The sequence below is a fragment of the Cherax quadricarinatus genome, chromosome 33, assembly GCF_038502225.1.
Source record: "Cherax quadricarinatus isolate ZL_2023a chromosome 33, ASM3850222v1, whole genome shotgun sequence".
In the NCBI taxonomy this organism is placed as follows: Eukaryota; Metazoa; Arthropoda; class Malacostraca; order Decapoda; family Parastacidae; genus Cherax; species Cherax quadricarinatus.
This window is the reverse complement of record NC_091324.1, coordinates 29,670,825-29,691,506: the sequence shown is the minus strand read 5'-3', so window position 1 is coordinate 29,691,506 and position 20,682 is coordinate 29,670,825. Positions and strand designations below refer to the sequence as shown.

General features: G+C 41.1%; 1 protein-coding gene across 2 annotated transcripts in view; it reads right to left on the bottom strand.

Annotated features, from left to right (window-relative positions):
• Positions 1–20,682, bottom strand: part of LOC128693948 (RNA/RNP complex-1-interacting phosphatase) — a 285,964-nt gene that overhangs the window by 53,868 nt on the left and 211,414 nt on the right. For both annotated transcript variants that reach the window (XM_070091000.1, XM_070090999.1), the window contains exons 3-4: positions 18,122–18,241; positions 14,654–14,733 (exon numbers count right to left, since the gene is read on the bottom strand). In XM_070091000.1, the coding sequence (XP_069947101.1) occupies positions 14,654–14,733; positions 18,122–18,241 (200 nt within the window). The remainder of the gene's footprint in view (positions 1–14,653; positions 14,734–18,121; positions 18,242–20,682) is intronic.

Genomic DNA, 20,682 nt, shown 5'->3' with positions numbered 1-20,682 from the left:
CTAAGTGTGTGGACAGGTGAAGGTCCCTGGACAGGTGGTGGTGAGGACAAATCTAGACACGTACAGATAGGAGCCGTTTGGAGCGACGAGACTAATTGAGAAAACAAATGGGATTGACAGTGAACGGAGTGGGACAGATAGGCGACAGGTGGACTCTGGCAAGGACTTTCCAGAGGACGCTGATGATGGAAGAACCTCGAGTTACTAGCGGAGATACAGGTGATGTAATGAAGATGAAGACAAACGTAATGGATGTTATGTAGGACAGTGAGGAGAGGACGCGGAGAGGGTAAGTTAACCAAAAATGGCACTCGTCCTTATGAAGAAATCACTTTGATGTGTTCCAAGAACGAGGAATATAGCAACACACCTCGTCTAGGTCCGTCCTTGTCAGTGCTAGCTGACACATTACGCCCACGGAGGAGAGACATGCTTACCGTGTATCCATCACGAAAATCCTAGAGGGACTAGTCCCAAACCTGCACATAGAAATCAATCCCTATGAAAGCAAAACTCGGCAGACGGTGCAACATCCCTTAATGAAACGCAAGGATTCGATGAGTACACCGAGTGAAAACACAGTGAGTGTCAGAGGCCCAAGGCTGTTCAGCAGCCTCTCACCATACATCATACATAACGGCTTGACAAAGCTCCTGGAGAGGGAAACGTTGCCACAATAAAATGTCACATTAGTTGCACTTGTGTCCTTTTACTTTACATAAGGAATATTACCCCTATTTGTCTTCAAGAAGGAACTGGACAGATATCTAAAGTCAGTACCTGACCTGCCGGGCTGTGGTTCTTACGCTGGATTGCGTGTGGCCAGCAGTAACAGCGAGGTTGATCAGGCCCTGATCCACCGCAAGACTTGGCCATGGACGGAGTCGCGGGGGTGTTGACCCCCGGAACTCCATCCAGGTAGACAAACCATGCTCTTATGTTTGTCTAAATCTCGAAGCCACAACATTAATATGTAAACAAATGGCAATGTTTCCATCAGCTGTGCAGTCGAGTGTGTCCAAAACACGGGAGACTATAAACATGTGTGTGGGTGCTCATGTCTAACTCCCGATGTAGTGGTCCAGTTCAATTTTTCCGTAGGGAACACAAATGAGCCCAGCCTCAATCACCCGGAGTGTATCTGGATGTGGTTAGTGGGGTTCCACTCCGGAAAGCTACATACTGACGTAGTCGGAAAAAATCGAATTTATTTTTTTCCAGAAAATTCAGCTTGTTTGAGAGCTGTGATGAAGAAACAAGATTTTGAAGTCTCCGGCATCCCGTTATCAAAACTTGCAAGAAATACCAGTACCATTCTGTTAATAAAACTTAACTGATAAATGATTCCCTTCATAACAGCAATGACTTGAATGACGACATAAATGACATAAGTAATAATGTACTCGGCAAATAGCAACGCTCATCTTGCCATATAGGACAAGCGAAAATTTGTGTATGGAATAATTTCGTCCAAATCATTCTTAACCTAACGAAAAAATATATTTCACTGTGTTTGTTTAGTATTAAATTATTGTAAACAAATCTAAAATATATTTAGTTGGGTTAGGCTAAAATAAATTGTTCTTGTTATAATAAGGTTAGGTAAGTTTTCTAAGAGACTTCTGGTGCAAATTTAAAAAAAATATACATTAACATAAATGAAAAATATATATCTTTAAACGTATAATAGAAAATTTCAGAAATGGCTTAATTTTAAATGAGTTCTTTCTAATTGACCAGTTTTGCATATTCGGCACGACATATATATATATATATATATATATATATATATATATATATATATATATATATATATATATATATATCCCATCGTCGTATCTTTTCCTTATCCATTTGTACACTACTTTTAATCTATCAGATAAAACTAAAGTTTATGATTAATAACTATTGTTCGTTGCATGTTTTCATAAATTTTCATATCGATGCTGTAGTATACTGACTGTTCTGTAGTATAGTGACTAATCTGTAGTACAGTGGCTTCTGTAGCAGGGTGGCCATTTTGTTGTATTACGACTATTCTTTAGTAGGGTGATCATATGTAGTATAATATAAAGCTAGTAATCTCTCGCTCCTTTTCAACAATCGGCAATACATTCAAAATTCTCTGTATGATTGTAACAACTAACCAGTTATCTGGATAGACTTGCTGGAGATATATTAAGCTACTTGTTATTGTAAGGCTGGTAAATAACTCAACAGGGCCTGTAGATTTATTCAGTAATATATATAAAGTTACTAACACAAACACTAAGTAACCTGCGACACTTTTTTTTATTTTGTCTATAAAGTGTTTATTCTGGGTATTGTCCACTCCTCCGCCGTAATAAACATTAGTTGGTTATTTAGGCTCGCTTCTGATACCTGACTGCTCATCTCCTCCTCCCTTTTGAGGTCCAGCTGTTATTTATCTTTTTGAGATCCACCTGTTCTTCATCCTCCTTTTTAGGTCCACCTTGTCATCTACCTTTTGAGGTCCACCTTGTCATCTACCTTTTGAGGTCCACCTTGTCATCTACCTTTTGAGGTCCGCCGGCTCTTCATCTACCTTCTATTCATTCCCTTCTTCAGAAACTCGTAAATGTACAACAATTTCACTCCTCGCTTCTTCAGATATACACCTTTTCGTCTCTTTCCGTCTCTAGCATCTCGGAGAAGCACACCTGTTCCTAAGAGCTCCCGTCACAATGTACACCAATCAAAATCAGGTGTACAAGCTGCACATGTAAACTGCTACATTATCAATATGTACCATCACATATTACATAAAAATATTACATGAAAGCTACAATACCCTATGAGCCCCAATCTGCAGTAAAACTCAAACACTCTCTACTAAAAAAAACTCGCAAATTATAATTATCACTATATAAATATAATGCTGGAGCAATGGATCTTCCTCCTACAGTGTGAGTTAAGCACTTGGCAATATAATAACAACGTCGCTATCCTCCAATTTGCGAAAGAAGGTGGAGAAGAGTGTCGGCGCTGCCGTTAAGTGTTGGGTAGTGACGAAGGCACAGGTGGTGGAGTCACAGGTTGTGGAGCAGCTGGTGATAAGAAAGAATCTTGGGCGTGGGCGTGAGTGATGCTGATTTGAGGCCCCAGTCACTCACCCCCACCACTACCCACGCTAAAAAAATGAAACCATCACTTAGCTGGCGATAATTCATGGTAGGGAGAAAAATCATTATTAACCAGCTAGTTAACTCCCTGGTATATTATACATGGACACCGGGCTAGGTAGCGGCGGCGGCGGCAGCAACAACCGGGCGGTGAGGAGCCAGAAGCAGCAACAACAATCCTCGCAGAGACGACGAGGAACTAACAGCAGCAGCAGTCGCAGATAACACAGACTTCGCCGTACCCTCTCCGTCAAGACATCAGCTTAGAAATAAGCGAGTTTGATTTACTTAATTACATATCTTTCGGCGAAATTTAGCCAAGTACGAACATTAAAAAAATCTTAAAATCTAAAAACAAAAACGTCATATTTTAAAAGAAAACTCGATACAGCAGCCGTCTGCGGCTGAGAAACAAAACTTTTTGTTTTCCAGTCATCCCGTTACGCAGGATGAATCTGACACGTGAGGTAATGAATCTACCAGCTCGGTATGGAAGACTTTAGTAGGGCGACGAAGACACCTTCAAGCACGGACTGCACTAAGGGTTCAACGGGTTCAACATCCAAGTCTGTCTCAACTGCCAACAGACCTAGAGTTACTATTATAATACACCCTCATGAGGATCAATCTCAATCACTGGAAATGAAAAGTATGAAGATGCGGAAATACATGGGAAGATTTTTATCAGCTGCATAGAACAGCCAATGGCCCGCGTGCACATACAAAAATAAATTAATACATAAAAATATATTTTACTGCTGATAAAACTACTTATATAAGCTGAGAGGATAAACTTGGAATAAAGACACTGGTAGGAGAGGATAATTTTAATACAACGTTTCTCCAAAAGCCTTGCTTTATAAAGTACACACGAACGAGTAAATACACCGCATTATAAGGCAATAGACCCAACCAATATGTACATTCCAATATTTTGCTCAATAGTTTTCAGCAAAACAGTGGAATGTACATACTGACTAGACATATTGCCCACAATATAATAAACTTGTCACGTCTTCCCCCCTCCTCCCCAACTACCACCACTAACTGACTTCACCACCACACTTCATGTCGCAATTTAATAACCTCATGTGTGAACTGCTCTTGCAATTTGATGACCTTGTAGTTTTGCTCAGCGTATTTGCTCATTGGTTAAAACGTTTTACTAAAGGGATCTTCCTGCTACCAGTGTCTTTATTCCCACTTGTCGGCATTTGCCATTGTCCACATAATGTAAACTCAAGAGAGTAAGAGAGAATAAGCTCACGGAAAGGAATAGAAAATAAACTACAAAAACAAGTTGAGAAGGGAACTTTTGAAGAGCTCGTCATGTGTTTTTTGGTCATATTTTTGGTATAATTTCGCACTCACATTTTTTGCTCATCCCTCGATAAGTTTAAAAACGACACACCTGAAGATCAAGTAGATGCATCGGCTCCTGAGATCACAAGGCTGCTTTTACTATATCAATTATTCCAACAAGCCACAGGCAAGAAGCAGCTCATAAAATCGGCCTGTGTGATGCAGGAAACTAGCCAGTTTTTTTTTTTTAAGCTCGTAGCTTGTTGCCACCAAACGGAACTCCTTGGCAGAAGAAAGATACAGAAAATGCGATCCTTAGACAAAATAAAGGCTCGTACTAATTTGTAACTGACTTTTTCTATCGTGTCAGCATTTTACATCACTTCTCTTCGTCCAAAGGAACACCTTGCTACAGAGTGATATTGATAATTTAGCGTAAACCTTCAATCAAATCTAGATCTTCCATCGTTAGTACATCACCAATGTACTTATGATGAAAATCTTACGATAATGCTCTACACAGAGCAAACTTTTATTTAAAAAAAAAAAAACTAGCTCTGCCTCTGCGTTTTTAATTTAATACTTTCGGCAGGACGGCTGTGTATGCCGGCACATCCCTCGTCTTCAGGTTAGCCTTGATTATGCTGTCGTTACCGTTAGATAGCTGATGATAAAATAAAAAAACTGGAGGTACAAAACAGTTCCCGTCTATTCAAAGCTGACACATGAGAAACTGGCATTAGGAAAAGCAGGGTCGAAAACCTTGGTCAAGTTCCAACAGAAATATTCCCAAACAACCCGCAGAAGGGAAAGGAATCTTATGACGACGTCTCGGTCCTTCCTGGACCATTGTTAAGTTACAACTGACGTGTAAATATAAAGGGACCAAAACTTTTCAATAACTTCCCTTCACACAGAAAATGAATTGTCAACAGATTCTTGGCTGTCTTCAGGAAAATTTGATAAGCTCCTTACGTCAGTTCCTGATCAGCTAGGCAGGTGCCTACTTTGGAATTAATACAGCCAGCGTCAACCTGGTTGATCAGGCCATCAACCAAGCAGAAGGCGACCACAAGGGCAGTGACCCCCGGAATAGGCTTCAGAAAACTTTCAAGTAATTCACATTGGTGTTGCATCTCTTGCCTAGGAATTTCATGCGATTGTTTTGCATTACTGAGTCACTTTACACTTCAAGTGGTTCCTCATGTTTGCATGTCCAAACTTGTTTATGAGAGAGAGAGAGAGAGAGAGAGAGAGAGAGAGAGAGAGAGACCTCTTTGCTGAATACTTTGCTACCAAAATGCAAGTTCCTGATCCAGCAAGGGACCCTCCTTGGCTAGCTGCAAGAACTGTGTCAAAACTGTCAGTGGTGACAATAAGGCAAGAGGAGGTGCATTTCCTTCTTAAATCGCTTGACCAAGAAAAGGCTGTGGGCCCAGGCAAGTTGAGCCCAAGATTGCTGAGATGTGCAGATCAGCTAGCAGCACTGCCTAGTACAGTGTAAATGGCCCTCTCTATGGTAAGAGGCAAATGTAGTCCCTGTTCACAAAAAGAAGAGCAGAGCAGAAATCAGCAACTACAGACCAGTGTCACTAATGTCAATCACTGGTAAGATCCTTGAGACAATAATCTCAAGACAAATGACAGAGTTTTTTGACTACCACTCACTACTTTGTGATCGTCAATATGGCTTCAGGAAAGGTTACTCTGCTGCTGATCTGTTGTTAAACCTCTCCACTAAGTGGCACCAGTCACTGGATGAATCCAAAGTCAGCTGTGTGGTAGCACTGGACATTGCTGGCGCTTTCGACCGGGTGTGGCACCAGGGCCTCTTAGCAAAACTTCAAGCACTGGGAATTGCAGGCTCTACGCTATTTCTCCTCAGTGATTACCTTCATGGTAGATCTCTAAGTGTAGTTCTCAATGGAACGGAATCAGCAAGACATCTTATTGGGGCAAGTGTTCCACAAGGAAGCGTGCTGGGACCATTGTTATGGAATGTCTACTTCAACGACCTCCTTCATCTTATTCCAGAATCACATGCATATGCAGACGACTGTACACTGACATTCACTTATCCAAGAGAAGAAATGCCAGCTGTTCTAAGCTACATCAATCACCAGCATAGAGCTATATCAGCTTGGGTAAATAGATGGCAAGTAACACTTGCACCTGAGAAAACGCAAATGCTGATCGTCTCTAGGCATCATGATGGTTATGCTGGTGCAGTAGTAAGGATGAATGGGAGGGTGTTGACACCTGGAGAAGAAGTTGATATCCTTGGGGTGAAATTTGACTCCAAACTAACCATGAAGAACCATGTTGTAAATCTTGCAAACAAGACAGCCAGGAAGCTTACAGCACTTCGCCGTATCTCTCATCTGCCTGACAGTAGGGGTTGCAAGATTCTGTACGAGGCACAAGTACGCTCACACCTTGAGTATGCTCCACTTTCTTGGTTTGCCTGCCCCCCCCCTCTCATCTGCGACTGCTTGACAGAGTAGAGAGCAGAGCAAGACGTCTCATCTCTCGCCTGGAACCATCCTGGATAGATCTGTCATTTCAGCAGAGCCTTCAACATAGGAGGGCTGTGGGTGGCCTTACTGTTATGTACAACGCCAACATTGTCAAAGTACCACACTTGGATCCACTTCGAGGACAGCGTGAAACAAGCTTTTATGCCGTAAGACGGGCAGAAAGCAGCAACTTCACTCTGGCTGTACCCTTCTCCAGAACATCACTCCATCTGAGATCATATATACCCAGGATGACTCGAGTATGGAGCACATTCGTACAGCATAATGATGTCAACGAGATAGTTGATCAAATGAAAATGCTGGCCCACAGATGGTTCCAACTTCATCCTGTTCCCTACTTGTATGTCTCATAACAATAAAAATGCTTTGAAATGAGCTGATGTAGGTAACAGCTCTTAGCTTGCCAATAGTTAGGAATCCTTAACCTGTAAATAGCTTGTCAATAAATCTAGGGATACTTAACCTTGTCAAACCCTGTGTAGAGAGAGAGAGAGAGAGAGAGAGAGAGAGAGAGAGAGCGAGAGAGAGAGAGAGAGAGAGAGAGAGAGAGAGAGAGAGAGAGAGAGAGAGAGAGAGAGAGAGAGAGAGAAACAGTGGAAGGAAGTACCAGGATAAGGTTCAGTCTTGGCCCAAGGGGTAGGGAGGGGATTTGTCGGGAAGGGAGAAGAGTGGGTATCGCCCTCTCACACCTGTTGACCCTAAAACACTGTGTGTTGGCTCCTAGCCATCACCCCACACCCCCAAACACCATATCCTCACCCTACCAACCTCACAGCCCCCCACTCAACCACTATCCACCTCACCTACCACCATGCCGGGTCATGGCCCACACCTCCACCAGACCCACGTAATACCACAACATCGCCACCTGTTCTACTCTACCATCAGCACCTGGTCTATCTACTAGTCGTAGCAGCAGCAGCGCCGACGCAGCTGTCAGCCAGTGTTATCAGTCACCGCCACCAAACCTACGCAACCACTTTTTTTTTTTTTTAACATGGGGCATCGGGCGTAAGAATACTTTCTTTTACGTCTCTCCCTGCTAGTAATCAAACTCGAGACATTCTGAACTCTGACAAATGAGCTACATTTTGTACATTACTGCCAATCATTTGTATAATAAGAACATTATCATCATTTGTCATCATGAAAGCCAATTTCAAAGTAAAAATGATAGGGGCCCTGGAGTTCAGGAATTAGTAAAACCAGTTAACAGAAGACAATTGACAGCAGAGGGTGAATCAGGAGACAATCGACAGAAAAGGGTGAATCAGGAGACAATCGACAGCAGAGGGTGAATCAAGAGACAATCGACAGCAGAGGGTGAATCAGGAGACAATCGACAGCAGAGGGTGAATCAGGAGACAATCGACAGAAAAGGGTGAATCAGGAGACAATCGACAGAAGAGGGTGAATCAGGAGACAATTAACAGCAGAGGATGAATCAGGAGCTACTGAGTACAGCAGGTGCCGTGACCCATGACCTGGTGGACAACACTAGGTGACTCGTGCTGCGCGCCACTTAGTGAGTCACATATCACCGGCCAGCAGGTGACCCACTTCAGAGAACAAGACGTTACTCAGAATACACTGGACACTCGAGTAACTTTAAAAATGTGTATATATGTGTATATATATATATATATATATATATATATATATATATATATATATATATATATATATATATATATATATATATATATATATTTTACCGCCGAGGATTTGATCCCTGGAGCCCGCAACTCTAACTACTATACTATGACAGTCTGTGTCAGATACAGTAGATTAGACAAATATACGAGTGACGAATAAGACATGTGTAACACCTGGTTATCTTTATTAGAGGTTTCACCTGCACGTCAGGCTTTTTAATCTAATACAGAGACATGACGATAGAGACTTTTATACTGGAGCCAGTGAAGAAAGTGGTTAAGTGCAGCAGTTGTGGACATCATCACAAGTGGGTGGGACCCACTAGTAGGAGTAGCTCATTCTTATAAGGTAGGTGTGATGCTCTCAACGGAGTTGAAGATTTTCTTTGTACCAAGATTCCATGGCAAAGTTTATACAAAGGCTTAAGGACAGACATACTTATACTAGATGCAGTAAAAGGGACGAGGTGTAGCAGACATCGTCATAGATGTAATACACGCATATCATCCAACCCCCACGCCAGACTCAACCCCACATTATCCACCCCCACGCCAGACTAAACCCAACATTATCCACCCCCCACGCCAGACAACTCCACACCACACCACATAGCACTGCCAGGTGCTGCTTACACTTTTTATTTTGTGCTGACGAGTTAATTAATTTGACAGTATTAGGCAATGCCCGATACTGCCCACATCACTCCCACACCTGTTCCTTTATACACCGTTACAAGAACATTCACTCCGTAAACAAACTTTCCTGTACAACTGGTCTTACAACGTGTGACCTTTTCACCGGCCCCACCTTCATCACCCTTCATATTTCTAATCCGCCTAAATCGAATCCCATCTGCACATGTGACGCTACTTACACCTGTTCCACCTACACACAGTTCCACCTTTACCTGCACCACCTACTTTTGTCAAATTTGAGTGCACACTCACCGATTTGTTTGCGGTGGGTCGATTCTCGGCTCCTAACCTCGTCTCCGAAACCACTCTGGTAGGTATTGCTAGTTCCTGATCTGAACCTAATCATACCATCGAAACTGTGTAATGTATACCTGTACTTATGACCGATTTCGAGGGCTTTTCTACTCTACCAGCCCAGGATTTCCTTGTTTAATGTCTGTGAAGTCAGGGTGTTGATGTTAGTGGCCTACTGACAGACACAGCCAGGCTGATCCGGCCTCTGGCGTAGGTAGAAATGCAGGTTTTGTTCCAACAATATTTCTAATATTTGCTGATAGTAGGTTGAGTCTTGGACCAGGACACCTCTGTTTTTCACTCGCTTTATACTGCCTCGCTTTATACTACTGCCTCCAATAGCTGTCATTCCAGTAAATTTGACATTCCACCCTGCAATACCTTCCAAAAGTATATTATCAAGTAACATAATATTCTTCGATCCAGAGAGTATATACCGTGTACCCTGAGACGTTCCCAGTAGTTTGCTTTATTGACAACGTTAATTTCCTCATACAGTCAGCTCTGATCTCTTCTCCTGCCTTGAACAGAACTGACAGGTAGCGAAACTTTTATTACGACGTTTCGTCCACGACTGGATTTTAATCGGGCACGAGAAATTCCAGTCATGAACAAAACCTCGTACGTTTCTCACTCCTTAAACACAGCTTGAGTACAGAATATTTTAGACCCAAGAACACAAGAAATTTTAATAGGACCATCGAAGTTATTAGGCAAAGTCAGTTCCGTTTCTTCCGTACATCTTATCTCTCGGTGAGTCTGTAAGGAAATTACCTGGCATGACTGCACACAACTGGTGAGGTAGGGCTCTAAACTGGGGCTTGGCACTCAATGAAGGACCATCACATGCTGCATGGCACCCCTGAGACGCCGCCACTCCAAATCAAACTTAATAGTTTGATAATGAACAAGATATTCACAAGTTTCAAGTGATATAATGCAATAAAACTTATAAATTACTTTCTTCTAATCTTATATATTATGCGTAACATATATAAAAGCTTGAGGATCTAATTTTGAGGAAGAAATTTTATATCTCTGACAAAGAATTGGGAAAAGGACATGTAATGTAATTTGAAGAAGATATACACAAACGTCCCTTTCTTAATGTACGATACAGTGTTTTCCTCGACCCACAACGTCTTAAAAGTGTTTCCTTATATTTACAACACCTTAACAATGTCCTCCTCAACCCACGTCATCTTAAAAAGTTACCCTCGACCAATAAACGTTCAGAGCACCGTTCACTGTAACAGGTGCACACGGGTCCTCTTTGATACCCGAGAGGACAAACAACAGACTCATTTTAACACCACTTGCCACCTCCAGTTCCACCTGGCGCTGGTGTTCGCTACCGAACCCCTTTTGTGGAGAAGTGGGCCGAGTCACCTGAAGTAATGCCAGCTTGACTCGCCGCTACCCCGTAATTTCACGCCAAGACTTCCCCGTAAATGAAGCAAGCAGCTCCACCAGTGATCCATTATGATGTCCCTAAAAGGCACCACTGCTCACCTACCACCACTATCGCCGGCCCACTACCACTATCACCTCCAACACAAACAATATTACAAGCAAATCGTTAATGACCACTGCCTGCAAAGCACTTTTACTGACACCAATATCAGGAGCCTTGAATCACCATTCTAATGTAAACAATGCAGGTCCACAAATTCTAGTATTCTCACCATAGAGCTGTTGTTACTGCCACTTTTTCTGTTGTTGTTGTTGCTGTTGCTGTTGCTGCTGTTGCTGTTGCTGCTGTTGCTGTTGCTGCTGTTGCTGTTGCTGCTGTTGCTGTTGCTGCTGTTGTTGCTGCTGTTGCTGCTGTTGCTGCTGCTGCTGCTGCTGCTGCTGCAGCAGCAGTCATCCAACTGTAATACCACACCTAGCATACAAGGATGCCATCTTTGTGTGCTGAAACATACCTCCTTCAAACATTTAAGATCAAATGATGTACTTGAGTCATTACTACTGGTGGTAGTTCTGTGGTCGTCACTTCATACATAAATTACTGTTCCTGCTTCCCACATTAACCTCGTGGTTTTCAGAAAAATAACAATCTTCAGCAAAATTTAACTTTATATTAGCTACACATCTCTGCTGATCCTTGTATTATGCTGAAGAAGTAAAGTCGTGTTTTACTTGATATGACTTCTCGTGATCCATTGTCGGTCAACAAGACTAAGTCAAGCGGCTATCTGTGTTTCTTATTTCCATCATTTGACACTCAATTTCTAAGTCTCGCCTAAACTTGGGTATGATGTGGCAGGAAGTGTTGTGTTCTGTACTATTTGTAACAAACCATGACACCTACAATGACTAGCCAAGCAATGCCTTCCCCAGAGACCTCTACCTACCTACCTACCTCTCTCTCTCTCTCTCTCTATTTAAAATATCCAAATTTATTCTAGTTTATCTGTAGATTAATATATAATTACTTCTTAATTTTATTCCTCTGCACAAATCTGAGTCTTGGCAAAGACTAAATATTAACAACTTTATTTGCCAGGAAAGACTTTAATAGAGGTTCTTAAAACTAAAGAACATACTCAGTTGCAAATATATAAAAACTAAGTATATATAACTCCAGACTGATATATTTAGAGATATCATTAATTATGAAACAGACAAAACATAATTTTGCCACGACCCTCCCAGGCCTGCGGGAGATAATGGTCCGCAAGACACCTTATTACTGTAGAAATATATTAACAATGTCAGAGCTTATGGTAGTGGTGGTGCGTGCAGCGGTAATGTGGTGCTAGCGGCGGCGGCGGCGGTGCTAGCTGTTGGCAGTGGTAATGGTTGTGATGGTGAGTAGTGGCGATGGTTGTGATGGTCTGAGTAGTGCTGATGGTGGTGAGCGGGCGTATGTCCGCCCCTTCCTTGTGGTGGGCGATGCATGTTTCAAGGTGACGCTTGGGTTGCGTAACACAGAGGAGAGGGGAAGGGCGGAGGGAGTAAGCACCATGCAACACTACGGTCAAACCAACCCAGGTTTCTCTCAGTGCCAAATCACACGACTACTGACGCTAGGTTGCCACGGAAAGTGCCACATAATGCGTCAATATCAACAAACGAACTAGCAGATTTACCCTTACCAATGAATGACAAAAAACAATCACAAATCAGGGTATACACAATACACAATCAGGGTAGTTGCCAAAAAATTGGAAAAAATCCCAAGGTGGTCCCAATATATAAAAAAGGACAGACAATGCACTGAATAGCAGGTCCGTATTACTAACATGGATACTGTCAAGTTTTGGAATAGATTGTAAAGAAAATAATATGGGAGCACTTGGAAAGGTTCTTTACTGAAAACCAACGCGAATTTAGGGATGGAAAATCCTGTCTTACGAATCTGGTGGAGTTCAGTGACAGTCACAGATATAAACCAGGACGGAGTTTGATAAAACTGCATCTTTTTGGAGGCGAAACTCGACCCCAGCAAACACAACTCTGTTAGTACAACCCCACCCCCCCCAACACACACAACCACGAGTCACAAGGATGTCAAGAAGTATTTCTTCTGTATCAGGGTGGTCAAAAAGGGGAATGATCTCGGCTATTAAGTGATGGAGGCAGGCTCCATACACAGCATTAAGAGCAGGTACGCTAGGGCATAAGAAGCTAGGAAGGAGTGAATCCGGAAAAAGGCAGGGTCAGTAGATAAGAAACGACTCTTGCAGCCACATATGTATAGGCGAGTACATAGCAAGCGCCACACACACACGCCCAACTCTCCATTAAAAAGTTTTCCTTATAATCTTTCTTATATCTTCCTCAACATGTTTTCCTGCTGTGTATTCTATCAATAAGAAAAAATAGTTTTCCTAAATAAATTTCATGTGCATGCAACATCATCTATATTCTATACTGTGTACCACACAAGTACCGATACATCGTTATTTAGTCAAGCATCATCTCTCTGGACAAACTGTTCTATGATCTACTCGTCACCTCTTTCGAGTGTCTTGTTACTCCCGTGGCCTTGAGTCTTAAACTAACCAACCACAAGAACTAGGTCTCCCATCACTCTCCAAGACATCATACTTTGCGTATCGAGTAATAACACGTGTCGACGACCCTCCATAACTTCAATTCCCGTGACTGTCTTCACTGTGGGCAACACTACACACCACTCCTGCCTTGCTGAGCGTCCGGTCATTAACCGCAGGTAACCCTACTTTCCAAATGACTGGCTTTATCAACCTGTTTACCTTGCAAGTAACATCAAGTGTATCTGACATCGTTGATATTCTATTATCACATGCTCCTGGGAGAGCAGCAGTACAGTCAGTACGGTGGGAGAGCAGGTAGTTTTTAAATTTGATGAGTTCTTTGACAATAAAAAAAAATACGACACGCATAAGAATAACAAAGATGAAATTAACAATAAGAAGCTACTAGTATGCGTACAACAAATACTATCAAAACAAGTTAAAATAATCGGTTTAAGAATCTCAGTAAATTGTCAACATATAACAACTCTCCTAACAGTTCCCAGAGATCCGTGTGGGAAAGCAGGTAATTAGCACAGCTGTTATGTCGTAGCGTAATGACATTCTTTCACCCTTTTCCCCAGCGGCTGGAACAAACTAGGTGCCATATAACTGAGGGAATGTGGTGGAATGGTCAAGTGTGAGAGTGAGGCTGGACATTGTGCCGGAGGGAGGAGACTGTGACCCTCGAGGACACGCTATGGAATCCCTTAACACCCAGGTGATTACTGATGACTTTCCACCCAAGTGGTAAGATAACTGCACCACATCACCTAATGTTTACAACACTAGCAGCAGCCACAATCACAATAGTAGCAACCGTGCTTGTCAGAATTACACCAGCAACATTACCCGAGAACACCCCAAAACTAAGAATTGTACCACCACACTGCACTACCACAACTGCTTGTTTCTAGGAACACGTCTCTACAACCACATATTTGTTTTTATATTAAAAAATAAAACTGAAGAATTTTGACGATGAAATATGATTTCCACCGAAAGGCAACCAATGTACTTACTTGTAGACGTTGTTGTTACGTGGGATGATCTTGCCCTCTGTGAACAACTTAGCATACTCGATCCCCTGGCTGATGAACACCTGTACAACACAAGACAACAGAGATAATTAACCTTCCTTCATTTCTCCTCCTCCACAAGGAAAGAAAACTTTTATGTAATTACATAAATTCCTTGATTTAAATTAGTTAATTTTCTCAAATATCACCTAGCTTGAGTGCAAAATAAGAACTGGGCATATAACAATATTTAGATAACCATGTTTCCTTGGGTAGGAAAAGGGTGTAATCTTGAGGTGGTACTATACTTGTTTTGAAAATTACACAGGCAGGGAAACATTCAGATAATTGCCACCAGTCTTTGATCAAGAGAGACATTAACTAAGAATAAAGACAGAATGAAATAAATCTCAAGTTGCTGGAGGAGCAAGAGATCAGAGGAAACATGATCACAATGTACAATATACTCATGGGTACTGGAATGGCGGACATGAACACAATATTTGTCACGGGAGGAACCAGAACAAGAGAATATATCTATTTTTTTGAATTGAGGTTTTCTGTTTTGAAGGGAAAAGCAGAAGTTTAGACATGAAAGTTAACACCCAACAATGTGCCGTAGTTTAGTAAACGAAGGCCAGTGCTACGATTCAAATTGTCCGACCTTCCACAAAAGTCTCATGACGACGCAAACTATACAACCAACAGAGATTTTTCTGTGCAAGGCAGTGGAAAAGAATGACGAGAAGAACTGAATCATAACCAATGGTAGGTTCTTAAGAGCCACAGATACTAAGCTCAACCAACAACCCCCACCCCCTTCCCCGCAGCACAACAACTAGCAAATGCATCATTTGTGTTTGAAAACGTACGAGGTCTCAAACCAAAGGCTTCTTCCCATGGAGTTAAATGTAATGCTTGCAGGTTTCTGCTCTATACCAACGTACAGAGAACTTTCACTCCAGTATACATTCAAACATCTGTACTACTGGGAACGCTGGAAGTTCCTTACTTATACTCCTTGGAATGTAGGCGAAAAAGGTACATCATAATTTACACCTGTAAAATCTTGAAGGGACTGATCCCAAAGTTGCACACTAAAATCTCTCTGAAAGCAAATTATTTGGCAGACTGTGCAAAGCACCTCCAATAAAAGCAAGAGCGTGACTGGTACACTTGAGAGAGCTCGACAAGTGTCGGAGGTCCCAGACTTTTCAACGACCTCTCGTTGGCATGAGTGAAAAACTGCCAAGAAGCGCCACAGAAACAAATACGTGGCAAGATTTAACAATAAACTAGATAGATACACGAGTAAAAATAATAAGATGCAAACTGAACATACCTCGCATAGGTCAGTAGGCCTACTGTAATGTTTTGTTTTATCTATATTTAATCATATGTAAGCATTATCTGTGTATAATCATTATATTGATTAATCTATAATCACTATCTATAATGAACAAAAGCGTTCTGTCTACTGGTCCCGTAGTAGCAGATAAAGGAGACTTAATTTATGATGAAGCAGATATGACAACAAATTTAAAATATATTCTTAGCAGCTGAATTTACACTAGAAACTCTGAATAATATTCCTGTAGCAACACTTTTTTTCGATATATGACCATTTGCTATAAACTTTAAACATGAAATAAAGCAGCATTAAGAATATTAAAAAAAATAAATGTTACTTTTAAACAGTGTATGCCAAGAATTTAAAAGATACCAGTTTTAAAGTGAATTTGTAAGACTGAGAATCTTACGCTATAAAAATACAATTTGTTTCGAAAACTGCTCTTATAAGTTACGAAGATGAAAAATTATAGAGTACTGTGCGTCCCGCTAATGCTCAAACATTTTGATAATGTCTCGTTTATCAAAGTGGTCTTGGTCTCAACACTGTGGTGACCTCGGTCTGTCCTCTTCTTGAAAAGCCTCACCTTCAACACTAACTCTAGAATTTCTTAACTGCACCTGACTTATTACGACAATACACATTATTATTATTATAATCAAAAAGAAGCGCTAAGCCACAAGGGCTATACAGCACGACAATACACAAATAACCCGCACATAGAAGAGAGGAGCTTACGACGACGTTTCGGTCCAACTTGGACCATTTACAAAGTCGTTCCAGTCACGGTATTGTGCCTTTTTTTTTTTATTTATTACGTCAACTTTGACTTCATTCATTTCTTTACTGTCATTAATGTATGTTCAGTCTTCAGTAGGTAGGGGTTCTATAATCGACGTGGTTTCTAAACCATAGTTTACCCATTATTTTTTTTAGTAGCTGGGATTTCTTTTAATTTCATTTATGGTTTTTTTTTTAAATTCCTCTGCAGTCAATATGTGCTCAGTGTTCACTATTTCTTTAACCAGAGCTTTATCTCGTGCCTCAGAAATCTGCTGTCTTTGAGCTCTGCTATTCTTAACATTCGCCTGTAGAGGAAGCGTCCCTCGCCACCCCCATCTCTCCCCCCCCTCTCTCTCTCTCTCTCTCTCTCTCTCGTTCGTAACTTGTATGTTATTGAGATGTGTGTCTGGAGCATACTTCAAGCGTCAATGAGCTCTTCCTACCGAGAAACTGGTTTAGAGCCTGGCTAGTTATATCATCTTCCCAGCGTATTTCATTAAGATCACTGTTTATTTGGTCCAAGTTGATGCTCTTCGCGTTGAAATTGATTTTGCTGAATTCGCCCTGAAATCCTCTACCAAAATACCAAATACAAATTTATATTAAAGACGACGGCAAAGACTAATAAGAAAACGAAGATGAGATTTAAAATTAAAACTTTTATAAGAAAGACGAAGAATAAGAGGGGAGGGGAAAGTGGAGATTTGTTTGCGTGTATTTATTTATTTATTTATTTATTTATTATAAATTTGTGCACACATACAGAGGTACAAAAAAATACAGATAAGAGCAGCATGCCAAAGCCACTTATACTATGCATAGCATTACGGGCTGGCTTAAAATTAACTTAAGATTAATTAAGCAATGATGAAGTCAGTGATAAAACATTAATGTAAACAGATTACTATAAAGCACAAGTGAGTATTACAAAGACAGGTCATATGAAGGATTCTGTTAGGTAGTGTATTTAAAAAATAATAAAGTTAGATTGGGTTTTAGGTTTAACATTTATGTGATATAATTGTGAGAAACATTTAAGATATACAATTTATAAGGTTCAGTTATTCAGTATTTATTTGGTTTTGGGTGAGTAAGTGATCTTTGAGTAGAGACTTGAATTTATAAACAGGTAGTGTTTCTTTTATATTTACAGGTAATGAATTCCAGATTTTAGGGCCTTTTATGTGCATTGAGTTTTTGCATAGTGTGAGATGAACACGAGGAACATCAAAGAGTGATCTGTGCCTTGTGTTATGGTCATGTGTTCTGTCTACAATGGTTTTAGAAATATTAATTAATTTTGTTTTACAATGAATGAAGAGAATTGTATGACTTACTTGGGGGTCGTAGTAGCGGCTAGTGTTTGTGAGGTCGACGACAAGGCCCAGGTTGACGCAGTGGTCCATTAGAGTGCGCGGGCAGAACCACTCGGCATGTCTCACCTTCTGCATAATAGTCTGCAAGGGAAACAACAAAATGTGCGTTAAAACAAACAAAAAAATCAAGAAAACATCTAGAATATGGTTAGTCAAACAAACTTGAAGGGTTTATCATCATACTGGTCCTGGGAGTTGTAAGACGAACTACGAGATAAACGAAGAATCTTGAACCTCAAAGATATAAACAAGGTACGCAGAATGTATGACAATGGCAGAAGGAACCGGAACATACAGACATACAACAGGACATTTTCATTGTGAGGGAGAAACAAAGAAATATGCTAGGGAGCCAAGTCATAGAGGCTCACTCACTCCATACATGGTTTCAAAAGCAGACAAAACAGATTCTAAGATGTTAAATTAAAATGGCTCCAGGCAACTGAAGAATAAGAGGCGGGACCCAAGACAAGTTGACACAAACAGGCAAGTACACGTACCAATATATTAAAGTGTTCACTTGCAGGTAATTGAACAACAATGGAAATGTCAATCCATGCTAACCGTAAGAGATTTCTTAGCTGTGTTCGAGATAATAACTGTCCCCATTATTTATGCAGAGGAAAGGGCTATTTAGCACTGCTGATATGCCCGTGACTGGTTTTGAGTTTTTTACTCTCATTATGGGTTTTAGATGTTAAAACATATTGTACATCAGATGCTAACATTGTGGACCACGTGTGACCATATATTGAACCTAAGATGTTAAGAACCTCAGATTTTAACATGTTAACAATGAGAGTATCATTCTCCAACTTTTCATTGGGTTCATTCCTCCGTATCTCTCACTATTCTGAGATATTTTAGTGTACTGATTACGGACCTGACCTTCGAATACCTTCTCTGTATTGATTATGAAAAACATCTGTTTTAGAGATTACTTTGAGCAATTTGTAGCATTACCAGTATTTTAGCTCTAAGAAAACAAAAGCATGATTTACCCTCTCATTAGCAAAGAAACTGACAATACATACATAATTAGTATCAACATAATTTTATAGCCTAGTAACAATTAAGCACAAAAATTCATTAAGAAACCCGATGCATTATGTGTAGCTTCCTAATGACGACGTTATATTGAAAAAAAAAAACCTGCAGATCATGCTTCATTACTTGTGCATAAATAAAGACGAGACGTTTAAAAAACATTTAATGACACTAATTTTTTTTTTTATTATCACACTGGCCGATTCCCACCAAGGCAGGGTGGCCCGAAAAAGAAAAACTTTCACCATCATTCACTCCATCACTGTCTTGCCAGAAGGGTGCTTTACACTACAGTTTTTAAACTGCAACATTAACACCCCTCCTTCAGAGTGCAGGCACTGTACTTCCCATCTCCAGGACTCAAGTCCGGCCTGCCGGTTTCCCTGAATCCCTTCATAAATGTTACTTTGCTCACACTCCAACAGCACGTCAAGTATTAAAAACCATTTTTCTCCATTCACTCCTATCAAACACGCTCACGCATGCCTGCTGGAAGTCCAAGCCCCTCGCACACAAAACCTCCTTTACCCCCTCCCTCCAACCCTTCCTAGGCCGACCCCTACCCCGCCTTCCTTCCACTACAGACTGATACACTCTTGAAGTCATTCTGTTTCGCTCCATTCTCTCTACATGTCCGAACCACCTCAACAACCCTTCCTCAGCCCTCTGGACAACAGTTTTGGTAATCCCGCACCTCCTCCTAACTTCCAAACTACGAACTCTCTGCATTATATTCACACCACACATTGCCCTCAGACATGACATCTCCACTGCCTCCAGCCTTCTCCTCGCTGCAACATTCATCACCCACGCTTCACACCCATATAAGAGCGTTGGTAAAACTATACTCTCATACATTCCCCTCTTTGCCTCTAAGGACAAAGTTCTTTGTCTCCACAGACTCCTAAGTGCACCACTCACTCTTTTTCCCTCATCAATTCTATGATTCACCTCATCTTTCATAGACCCATCCGCTGACACGTCCACTCCCAAATATCTGAATACGTTCACCTCCTCCATACTCTCTCCCTCCAGTCTGATATTCAATCTTTCATCACCTAATATTTTTGTTAGCCTCATAACCTTACTCTTTCCTGTATTCACCTTTAATTTTCTTCTTTTGCACACCCTACCAAATTCATCCACCAATCTCTGCAGCTTCTCTTCAGAATCTCCCAAAAGCACAGTGTCATCAGCAAAGAGCAGCTGTGACAACTCCCACTTTGTGTGTGATTCTTTATCTTTTAACTCCACGCCTCTTGCCAAGACCCTCGCATTTACTTCTCTTACAACCCCATCTATAAATATATTAAACAACCACGGTGACATCACACATCCTTGTCTAAGGCCTACTTTTACTGGGAAAAAATTTCCCTCTTTCCTACATACTCTAACTTGAGCCTCACTATCCTCGTAAAAACTCTTCACTGCTTTCAGTAACCTACCTCCTACACCATACACTTGCAACATCTGCC